Source organism: Rhopalosiphum padi, chromosome 3 (genome assembly GCF_020882245.1).
Source record: "Rhopalosiphum padi isolate XX-2018 chromosome 3, ASM2088224v1, whole genome shotgun sequence".
NCBI lineage: Eukaryota > Metazoa > Arthropoda > Insecta > Hemiptera > Aphididae > Rhopalosiphum > Rhopalosiphum padi.
This window is the reverse complement of record NC_083599.1, coordinates 66,534,156-66,546,709: the sequence shown is the minus strand read 5'-3', so window position 1 is coordinate 66,546,709 and position 12,554 is coordinate 66,534,156. Positions and strand designations below refer to the sequence as shown.

General features: G+C 31.9%; 1 protein-coding gene across 1 annotated transcript; it reads right to left on the bottom strand.

The window, feature by feature from the left end:
* Window positions 1–10,245: 10,245 nt before the first annotated feature.
* LOC132925461 (craniofacial development protein 2-like) lies at window positions 10,246–11,073 on the bottom strand. The gene has a single exon (XM_060989856.1). It carries the CDS (start codon window positions 11,071–11,073, stop codon window positions 10,246–10,248), a length of 828 nt encoding a protein of 275 aa, XP_060845839.1.
* Between the last annotated feature and the right edge of the window lie 1,481 nt (window positions 11,074–12,554).

The following is a 12,554-nucleotide window of genomic DNA, read 5'->3' as shown; positions in this document are numbered from 1 at the left end:
GTTATGAAATGATTTAGGTATTGATACTTGAGTGTTAACACTATTACCATTAAAATCACAAGAAAAAATAAAATTATCATCAGGCACATCAAATGCTACTTGTGTACAAATACTAACTGAAGTATTTATATTATTTTGATCCACAATAAGGGGTAAACCTCTTAGAACTTCATCAGTATTGTTTGATTGATTTTCAATAGCTAGGGTTTCACGATTAATAGCTCGTTCATATCTTGCACTTTGCTGTAATGGATCATTCAATTTTTTTTTTGTAAAGTTTTGGAAATATTGTTGGTATATATGAAGGGCTCCTTGGATGAAGTGATTTCCTATTTCCAACAAAATGAGCACTACAAATGACACTATTCTTTGTAGGTATCCAAGGTTTTCCATTAATACTACAACAATGTAACAAATAATTAAAATAAATACCTACCTTTATATGACTATCAATGTATAAAATTGTATACATTTTAATTTAAAATAGTATATTATAATATACGTATTATTCTCATTTACTAACTCGACTCTGTTAACTGCTTTAATCCAAAGTTCTTTTGTTTTTTTCTCATATGCTCGATTTGGAAAATTATAAAATTTTATATTTGTAATATTTTTATACGTATTATTGCACATCACCACACAACAATTGTTATTCGATTTTTTATTCATATTTATTTATTATTAAATCAAAAAAAATATGTGAAAATTGTTTGTACATAAAGCCTCAATTAACTCGATTTATCAGTTATCATTTTATCAACATATATTATAATTTAATAAATTATATTAGGTACATATCAAAATGTTTACAAATCACAATGCATCCATGCTATTGATATATTATTATAATATAACAATTAAGTAATTTACAATACGATACATTCATATAATACGTTTTGCATGTGATTCGTTTCCCGGTAAAAGTTAGCACATTGACTACTGGGAGCGCCAGTTGTAATACTGCACAGTCTCTATATTAATATTTGCAACATATTGTTGTTGTATATGTTATATGTATATCTATGGAGTGACCATAAGATCGATATATGAAAGTGATGCACGCATGGACAATAAAGATAATATTATTTATTGATGCACGGCATTCAATATTTATTTTTTTTTTCATTAATTATTAATTACTACAATACCGCCTTTGGGGGGAGGGGGGCGATTGCTCCTACCCCTCTAAATTACGTGCCTGTAACTAATCACATAACACAAATCAATATACTAAATTTACAAAAAAAATTATTATTTATGTTATTAATAAGTTTGCATTGGGTTTAAGTATTTTTGAAAGCTTAAATTGTAAAAATGAAGGTTTATTAGACAGACCTCAAAAAATATTTTTAATTACCCATCTTATAAAAATATTTTTAAGCGTTAGATTGTAATCGTACAGTATACAATTTTCTAGTGACATTTTAATACTGCCAGTCAAGACAGAAATTAACAAAAACAATCTTATTTTATAACCAGTAATGTATTGATTAATAATCTTTATTCTATATTTCTATGGTATTGATTACGTTGATCGAGGTTATATTTTAATCACGGACTAAGATACAGTACCGGATCTACAAATTATGCAACCCCGGGGGCGTATTTCAGAACCCTAACTGAGCTGGGGCACTAGTGCCCGAATCCGGTTAGACTCCGTAGGAGGCGTCTTCACTACGTTCCCTAACTGATTTAGGGCACACTATTAAATATTCATTTAAAAGCATACTTTTGTACTTATATTAATTATATTTACATAATAATACATTAAATTACGAACCATACAATATTGTCGTCATATATAATATACGTGTATATAATATATATATATAAATATATATAAATGCTATAATTACATAAAAGTTGTAACTAATACAATATAAGTCATTAGTATATTTTTTTCGTACCTAACTTAGTATTTTTAAAATTAAATAGTACAAATGTATATAATGTTAATATATATTTATATATATATATTATATACACGTATATTATATATGACGACAATATTGTATGGTTCGTAATTTAATGTATTATTATGTAAATATAATTAATATAAGTACAAAAGTATGCTTTTAAATGAGTATTTAATAGTGTGCCCTAAATCAGTTAGGGAACGTAGTGAAGACGCCTCCTACGGAGTCTAACCGGATTTGGGCACTAGTGCCCCAGCTCAGTTAGGGTTCGGAAATACGCAACCCGGGGTACAACATAATATTAGCGCCCCCAAAAGTCACCAATAAAAAATGCATGAGTCCTGAAGTGTGTCAAAATACGGATTATTATTATAGGCAATTTATATTTTAAATATTCATACAATTAATCAAGATATTATACATTATGGAAATGTTTATTTTTAATAAAAAACAAATAATTTAGAACTTAAACCTATATTTAATAATTATTTTTCTTGATTTTTTTGACGCGAATTCGTTAATGATATCTTCATAATCTATGGATTTAGCAACTTGGTGCTCAATGGATATAATTGACAGGTCATTTAATCTTCTTTGCTTTGTAGTTGATCTTAGATATGATTTAATTAGTTTCAGTTTACTAAAACTACGTTCACAAGATGCCGATGTTACGGGTAATGTCAAAAATATTTGATAAGCTGTGAATATGTTAGGATAAGCTTCTTGAAGACCATTTTTAAGAATAAAATTTAAAATTTCATGTGAACGAGCATCTATTAATTTATTATCCAATTTAATTGCATGTTGAGTAAAACTATCCAATTCTAAAATTAATTCATTTTTGTCAATATCTTTTTCGTATTTTATACAAAAGTCCATAGCATGTTTTTTTAATTGAATTGTTGGCATACTAAATAAAAACTTTCCATCTAAAAAAGAAAAATCTTTTGCAGCTTCATCAATTGAGTCAAATCTTTCTTTTAAACCATTCAAGATTCTATCACAGACGTTTTTTATTAAAATTTTAAATTTATTTTCTTCGGATAATGTTGATGATTCGTCCTCCGCTAATTCACCAGGCATTTTTTTCTTTTTTCTAACTCGAATCGATGGAAATACCGGTTCTATTGATAGCTCAGTTGATTTTTGTTTTGATTCATCAAGTGCTTCTTCAATACCTTTTTCCCTAAATTTCTCAATAAAATGTATCAGACCTTTTAAGTGTTGAGTCGCTATATCTATTGTAATGTTCTGTTTTTGTAAAATTACATTAACTCTATCAATTGCCGTTAATATTTTATTCCATATTATTAACATACATATAAAATTAAAATTTGTTATCCCTTTCAACAAACCATTTAATTCAACACTTGCTTCTTCACATAAATTACTATTTTTGAGTAACTTACAAACATGAATAACTTGGCCTAACTGCAAATATAATGATTTAACAGCGCGTTGTTTTGCAGACCATCTGGTCGTACTATAACCTTTCATTGAAAATTTAAGATGTTCTTTAAGAATATCCCATATCTGAGTAGAACTACAGAAAAAATTGACCAATTTTTGAACTATACCAAAGAATTTTTCTAATTCTGGTGAACATTTAGCGGCATATAAGCCTACTAAGTTTAGACTGTGGGCCGTACAAGGAATAAACCTAGCCAAAGAGTTTATAGAACTGATCCTAGCTTGAACATCTTTCCATTTCCCGGCCATATTAGTTCCATTGTCATATGATTGACCGCGACAGTAGGATAAATCAATACTATGGTTAGACAAGCTTCTCAAAATATCTTCTGTTATTGCTTCACCAGTTTTTTTAAAAACTTGTAAAAAACCTAGAAAACTTTCCACGATTTCATATCCATTTTCATTTACAACCACATAACGAATAACTTGAGACATTTGCTCTTCGTGTGAGATATCTGGCGTGCAGTCGAATAATAATGAATAATATGTAGCGCTTTTAATTTGTGATAAAATTGTATTCCTAACTTTATTTGCAATAATTTCTAAAAATTCATTTTGAATTTCGTGTGAAAAATATGTAACACTTCCTTTTTTATGACGTTCAAGATGAATTCTTAGAGGCTCGTTATAATGAGATACTAAATTTACCAGATTTAAAAATTTCCCACTTTGATTAGATTTACCAATATTAGAAACAAGTTCGTCAGTTCCACGAAAAGCACTATTCTCCATTGCTAGATGCATAATTATGTCAATTATTGATTTTAAAACTAATCTCCAATGATTTTCTTCTAATTTTATTTCATTTTGTAACTCTATATCAATTCCTTTACCTTCACAAATTGACATTTCCAACATTTTCCATGAACAAAAATACTTTTTATGTATATTAGAATTTTCATGTTCTGGTATTCTTTCTGACACTTTTTTCCAATTAATAAACCCATCTAATGCTAATTTTGACATATTTTTTTTCATTTGAATTTAAAAACAATTTGCATGGTACACAAAATAATGCATTTTTTGATTTGGAGTAGCTAAGCCAAGTTCGACGACATTAATTTCCATTAACAAGATTTTTGAAAAACCAAGAAACATTAACAGATCGCCCTTCTCTTTCAGATCTAGTAAGATCCAATTTTTCAATATAGTTCATTCTCATTTTAACAATATGAGTTCTTTGAAAATCTATTATTTTTTCAGGCCATGTACCACAATCTTTAAAATCCAAAGCTTCATTTTCACTTAATTTCAATGACATAAATTCGGACACATTTAGACTTTTGGCTTTGTTATGATCAGAATTAATTTCCTCGACAATTACCCCAAAACTACATTTCTCAGTATTCTCATCCTTTTCTACATCTGTCCCATTTTCTTCATTTTCTATAAAATATTAGATATTTATATTATACTGTATTATTTCAATATAAATATAATATAGTAATATATAAGAGCCATGGGATTGTACAATCATTGTAACCGTGCGTCTTATCAATACTCACACCGCGTACTATCAAAGTTAGGAAAGACTGCATCACCCACCCGCATCCACTCCGGATGTCACGTCTATTAGTTTAAGGTCTATGGTAGTAGTAGCCAGTAGGCCGATCCTCAAATGTTTCTAATGGTACAGGTGTGGTTACTAGCGCAGTCTGGTGGAGTATTGGAAACGTACTAAAATAATAATTTTTGAAATATATTATAATTAGAGTTTGAAACTCTGAGTTTCTGTGACTGTCGTCTGCATAAGCGTGCGCAGGTCTTCATGGCAGGGGAGGCAATACCTTAGCTAATAAGATCCAGACTCCAAACCCCTCCCTCTCCCCAGCTAAGACATTGATGTGAAACAACGATAATTTAAATAAATCCTCACACAAAATCAAGTATATGGTTCTATTAAACCACGGTATTGTTCTATAAGGTGAAGAGTTAGGTTAAACATAAAATTACTAAAATAATTTTCTATAAGTCCTTTCTAATAATAATATATTTAATAATCAAAAAGACATAATAAAAAAAACTAAGAATATATAATAACATTTTTTTATTAAAGTTCCATACGCCGTTTAGCGGTAGGATCTAATGTTCTAAAAATATCTATTACTTCTTCATAATCAACATTATATGCTTGTTCCTGTTCAATAAACATGTTTAAAAATCCATCTAATCTTTCCTGACCCATGGTACTTCGTAACTTGGTTTTAACCATATTCAGTTTTGAAAAAGTCCTTTCACAACTACAACTTGTTACTGGTATTGTAACAAATAACTTCAATACTTTTAAGATACTAGGGAAAATATTTTGTCTATCACAAGAAGATAACCATTTGATCCACTCATCACATTTATTTTTCAATACATTTTGAGGAACACTGTCGTAATTTTGCAAGAGTCGTATTTCTGTTTGTAAAGTTTCTGTATTCAGATAAACCGAAAAAATATTTTTTATCAAAAACACTATTAACACTTAACAGCGAACACGAGAATAATATATTAATATATTATATTAAAAACGGCTTCCTCGTACTTCGCAGATTCGTAGCATAGCCATATAGTTAATAGCGTACCGTTAATAATATTGCTGAAATGTTAAATATTCATAATAATAACAATAATAATCTAACATTTTGCGGTTTATCTTTGATAACTTTACTACCAACCATAACATCAAGTCGGTATTATCACAGAAGAAACAGGTAACCATAGTTGAAACGAAGCTGTCTAATATAATCACAATATGATGTCAAACACGTTATCAAATCTTAAATTCCTTTATTTTATATACATTTTAAATGTGTATTTTATTTTGTTCGGATCGCGGTTATTGATAAAGATTCCTAACGTATGTGATTATAAATAATTATGGATTTTAAAATTATTTAATATTCACTATTTTCAATTAGCATAGATATACTAATATTGACCATTTTATCATATTATTATTTAAATATTATAAAAAATTGGTAGGTATTAATGTATAATATAAAATCTTGATGAAGCTGAAAATCTCGCAGGGGAGGCAGCTGCCTCCCCTGCCTCCCCCGTGCGCACGCTTTTGGTCGTCTGTCCGTAACATTGCTTCATTTGTTTTTAAAATGCCTCGTCAATGTTCGGTAATTTTGTGCTCAAGTACACAAAGGAAACCAGCTGTTCAGCTGTTTAAAGTTCGCGACTTAGATTTTTATTCTTGGAACGAAATTGTTCGGAAAGTAAATGGCAATTCAAATCGTCTATGCTGAACACTTTTCTAATGAAGATTTGATAACTAATTGTTCGGACCAAGTCCAACTAGAGGGCGCTAGTCATTTCAAATTCAAGTTTTGAACTGGTGCCGGTTACGCATGCGCCGACGTTGTCGGCGGGCCATCGTCGCGTTCGCTCACGAACCGTTTTTATCGTGAAACCAGTACGCGTACGTGTGTTGTTACCGAGCTTTTTCACGCCACGCTAATGTAACGCAATTTTAAATCGTGCATTTTTCGTTTGTTACGTATTGTTGTGTTTGGTATACGGCCGTAAATACGTGTACTCCCGAGTGCGCACGATATGACATGCTAATAATTATTATCTTCGCTGTCATTCATCCGTGAGTTTTTCTCCGGACATCGTATTCGTTAAGCGATCGATCACGTGTTTGTGTTGTCACCGTTGCTGGCTGTTGCGCACGTGTTTGTGTTGTCGTCGTTGCTGGCTGTTGCGCACTTGCGCACCCGATTTGATTATTCGCGTTAACTAACTGGTAGTTGTTATACGCGCATTACGTAACATACGCTTGGTCAACTATTATATTGTTTTTGGTTCCTTATGAAGTGAATCATATACCACGAAGTAAATCATGAACCACCGTATGTACACTTGATTGGAGGATATCGTATTCGGCGACATGTCGTATGGGGAAGCCGATCAGCGACCAGGTCAGACGTATCACTCCGTATAATCATTTTGTATTATATTATCATTTTATATCGTATTGTAGCGGTTGTTGATATAAACATCGTGTGCTTACGTTTATAATATTATTATTATCACACTCATGTTTGTGATTTGTTGATCAATTATTATTTATTATTTGTATTATTATCATTTGGTAGGACTAACATAGTACTTAAGGTGTTCTCGTGTACATTAGATTTCCTACTTATAGGCAATAAAATTTATACAGTCCACTAGTAAAATATTATTTGTTTTATTCTATATATTTTACATTACCTTTATTTATTAATTACCAGTGAAATAGTTGGGATACAACCATGTATATTTAAACTGGCTATCACAGCTGAACACTAATTATAATGGATCTAATGACTTAGAAAAAGTAAAATCAAGCGACTTAGATAATCTTTTAATATGTTTAAATTGTAGTGTTCTGTAACATAATTATTAACTACATATAGGTTAAAAGACATTTGGTTGGGTTAAGAAAGGGTGCTATTCCATCAATATTTAATACACCAAACTATATCACTGACAACTATAAAGTTCTATAACTAATGATTTACCAGACCCAACCAAAATTTTTAGATTGTTGACGGCTGTTGAAAATTTATTTGCAAAGCATTGTGAAAATAATAATGTTTTTTTATTAACAGTTGATGACTTTTTCAATAACAATAAATGTATTGATTTTCCATGTACAATACACAAAAAAGAAGTATTGTCACATATAGTTTCTAATTTTCTAATTATGAGGATGAGACAGTATTCCCTGATAAGAAATAAAAATAAACTCAAAGTGGATACAAAAAAAAAAGTTTGCAAAATTAGTTAATACTTAATGTTTATAATGTTTAAATTGTTATATCTATTAACATTTATTTCATTTCTGTTATTTTAATAAAATATATTAAGTTTGATAATTTTTATTTATAACTATATTGGTAGATTCTGAACTGATTCTGAGCGATGAATGTATTGATTTTACAATGATGTGTGTCAGAATCGTTTTTCTTCTTCTTCTTCTTCTTTCTGTGCCTTCACAACTCTGTAAGAGTTTTGGCTGCCACCGTCACTGCTCTCCAATAATCACGATCTTGTATCCTTTCCTCCCATTCTGTTACTTCTAACCTCTCTAGATCTTGTTGTACTCCATCCATCCATCGTTTCTTTGGTCTGCCTCTGGGTCTTCTGCCTGTTGGCTTGTATTCAATTGCTGCTCTGACTTCGTTTGTTTTCTCTCGTCTCATAGCGTGTCCAAACCATTGTATTCTCTGTCCCTTTATATAACTTGTTATGGGAGGTACTTTGGTGATTTCTCTTAATTCTTTGTTTTTTCTTCTACGCCACCTGTTTTCTTCGGTATCAAAAAACGGTCCATATATTGTTCTTAGAACTCTATTTTCAAAACTTCTGAGTTTTTGTTCAATTTGTACTGTCGTCGGCCATACTTCACACCCATAGGTTAGCGTTGGTCTTACAATACACATATACAGACGTAATTTTGTTCCTCTAGAGAATAGTTTCGATTTAAAAAATTTTATTAGTGAGAAAAAGGTCCTTTCCGCTTTGAGTAAGCGACTAGTTATTTCAATGTTCCAGTCATTGTTACCGGTGATTGTTACACCTAGGTATTTAAAGCTATGTGCTTTCTCGAATACGTAATTGTCTACTGTAAGGTCTTCCTCATCTTTTTCAGGCAACGTTTCCATTACTTTTGTTTTCTCCTCATTTATTTCTAGGCCAATCTTTTTTGCTTCCTGTATGAGTGTTTTGGTATTTCGCACAATCATTTCCTTATTTTCACCTACTAAATTCAGATCGTCTGCAAAGCCTAGTACATCTAGCGTGGTTTTGTCAATATTAATTCCGAGTTTATTACTCTGTACACTGCGTATTACTTTAAGTATTGGCGATAGTGCGTCACCCTGCTTGAGCCCTGTTATCACTTCAAATTCTTCGGACAGTGTACAATCCACTCTAACTTGATATCTTGTTCCGGTCATACACATTTTTGTCAGTGATATGAGTTTCCTAGGAAAGCCGAACTCATACATTATATTGTACAAGCTGTCACGATGTATGCTATCATAGGCTTTTTTGAAATCCACAAATACTTGCCATATGTTTTGTCTGTACTCATACTTCTTTTCTAGAAGCTGCTCTATAGTTGCGAGCTGGTCTATTGTGGATTTGCCTTTCCGAAAGCCACACTGATAGTTCCCTATACACTCTTCAGCCAGTGGTTCTAGTCGTCCTAATAAGATTTTTGAGAAAACTTTATATACTGTATTTAGTAACGATATCCCCCTATAGTTGTTGCAGTTCATCTTGTCTCCTTTCTTATGTATCGGGATGACTATAGCCTTGTTCCATTCTTCAGGTATTATTTCCTCATTCCATATTCGACTGCATAATTCATAGATCGTTTTGTGTAGTTCTAGGCCACCATACTTTATAAGTTCAGCTGGTATCCCGTCTGACCCGGGAGCTTTCCAGTTTTTCAGTCGGTTTATGGCGCTTAATGTTTCATCTAATGATATATCCTTAACTTCTTGTTCCGCTCTCTGATCTTCCCATGCTGGTATTGGTGTGACTGGTATCTCTCCATTCAACAACTCTCCGAAATACTCTTGCCACCTCGATGCTTTCATTTGCGGGTCCAATAATATTCTATTATGTTTATCTCTTATGGCTTTTAATGTTGGGTTGTACTTTTGGTGTCTTTTTATTGCTGTAAAGAAATTTCGGACTCTGCCTTGTGTGTAGTCCTGCTCTGTGTTATGTATGATCTCGTTCATATACTTCCTTTTTTCCCTCTGTATAATTTGTTTGCATCTCTTTCGTTCTGCCTCAAAAAGTTCTTTGGATTCTGCTGAAAAATTTCTCAGATACTTTTGACGGTATTCATTTCTTTTTAGCACTGCATTCCGGCACTTATTGTTATACCATTTCTTTGCTTGCTTCTGGCTTCACCTAGTGATTTTCTTGCAGTTTCGGTTATAGTGTTTCTTATAATAGTCCATCTATCGCTTGTTTCCAGCTTGTCCATTTGGTTTGTCCTTAACTTTTCTGTGAGAGATTCGATGTATTTTTGATTTTCTCCTTCTTCTTTAAGCTTCTCTAGATTGTATTTAGGCATTCTATTATTTGTTTTTTGAACATTTTTCAGCTTAATTCTGAATTTCGCAATGACCAAAAAATGATCTGAGTCACAGTCCGCTCCTCGATAACTTCTTATATCCGAAATACTTGATTTGAATCTTTTGTCAATGGCCACGTGGTCAATTTGGTTGAATGTGTTTCCATCAGGTGATTTCCACGTATATTTGTGGATATCCTTGTGTGGAAAGAAAGTGCTGCTTATGGTCATGTTCCTTGAAATTGCAAAAGCTATACTCCTCTGGCCATTATCATTGCTTTGTTCGTGAGCGCTGTGTAATCCAATTGTCGGTCTATAGATGGTCTCTCTCCCTATCTTGGCATTAAAATCTCCAATAACAATTCTCACCGTATTTTTTGGTGCCCTATCGTAGATCTCCGTTATTTCTTCATAGAATTCCTCCTTTATTATGTCTTCTTTTCCTTCAGTGGGAGCATGTATGTTAATTATGAACGTGTTTAGAGGTTTTGTGTCTAGCCTTATCGTACATATGCGTTCAGATACTGGGTTAAATTCTTTTACGCACATCTCATAATCTTTAATTACAGCAAAACCCACACCAAACTGGTATGAGTCATCCATTCCTTTATAGAATATTGTATAATCATTTATTTTTACTTGGCCTGTACCAGTCCATCTCACCTCTTGAGTGCTGCAATTGTGATATTGTACTCTTTCAGTGAATCAGCTAGATTCTGACAAGCTCCAGTGCGATACAGGCTTAACGTGTTCCAAGTCGCAATCCTTATCTCCTTACATTTCCGTTTTCCATTTCCAAAAGGGGTTCCATGTGATACGTGTATCCGAGGCTTAGTTGATTGTGGTTTCTTAACAGTAGATCTTTTATTGGGACGGGTTGTTAGCCCGTCGCCAAACCCCCAACCTGGAGGACCAGACTACCCCAACCAATTAAGGTCACGGTAGGGCTATTGCGGTGCACTTAATACAATGCACCGGGCGATGGGGACGCCACTTTCCCTACGCCTTTTCTTCTTCAATAATATTATATCTTTGGATTCAAATTTAATACAATCCGTTACAGTGACTCACTTGTAACCTACTGTACAGCAGAGCAAATACATTGCATTGAATATCAAGCAAATACTTTATTAATCCTAATAGTATCATCTCTAACCACATAAAGTCACTCATGTTATAAAATCTCAACATTTTTAAAACTTTTAAATTGCTTCAGTCATTTGTATTTTGTACTAAGCAGTAAGTATAAAATAAATATACCCTTAGTTATTAAAATTATTAATGTTAATTTATTTTAAAGAAAACATCAAATTTAATAATTTTACAACCAGTTTACTATGAATATTGATTAGTGTCTAATTTCTAACATAGATAGCGCTAAGTACTACACTTGTACCTTTGGAAACATTTGGGGATCACTGATAACGTTTTCGATTCCAGTCCTATATATCTTAGTCCGTGGTTTTAATCTGATATTATTCTTATCACAAACTGGATGTCCAAATATTTATGTTTTAATTGCAAATTATATACCTTATTCATGAATTGTATTTGTATTTGACATTTGTTTAGCTTTGATAAGTTTAAAATTCTTGCTAAGTATAGTTATTATAATTTAAACATTTAACCTAACTACCTAATTACCTAATTATGTCTATCGTTTTATGCAATCATGCTAGAAGTTTGACGGGAGATGTTAACGTTAGATATTTATATAAAATCGAAGTTATAGGTTCAAAAAATCCTTACTTCTTGTTAAAGGACCTAAATATTGAAATATCGCTTGGACGACTGACAGGGAAATTCTCCCACAAATAACCTACCCTGATGTGTTCATCTATTTGGTTTTAATTAAAAGCTTCTATACATTAGATCAATTTAAAGCATTTAAACTTTAGAAGCCTATAATTTCTTTGTAAGCGGATTGGTATATAATGCTAAATGGCTTGCTTTTACTAATTATGTACTTGTAGTTGCTGAGGTAAGTTAGCCTGATACTTAATAATGCTTTATGATCGGTTTTATGTCATGGGTATTATGCATACAACTAAGTTGAAAACTAGTTAAATTAAATAAAAAATTTC

What these genes read in the sequence shown, in the direction of transcription:
- LOC132925461 (XM_060989856.1), bottom strand. Translation starts at nt 11,073, where the DNA reads ATGGATGACTCATACCAGTTTGGTGTGGGTTTTGCTGTAATTAAAGAT.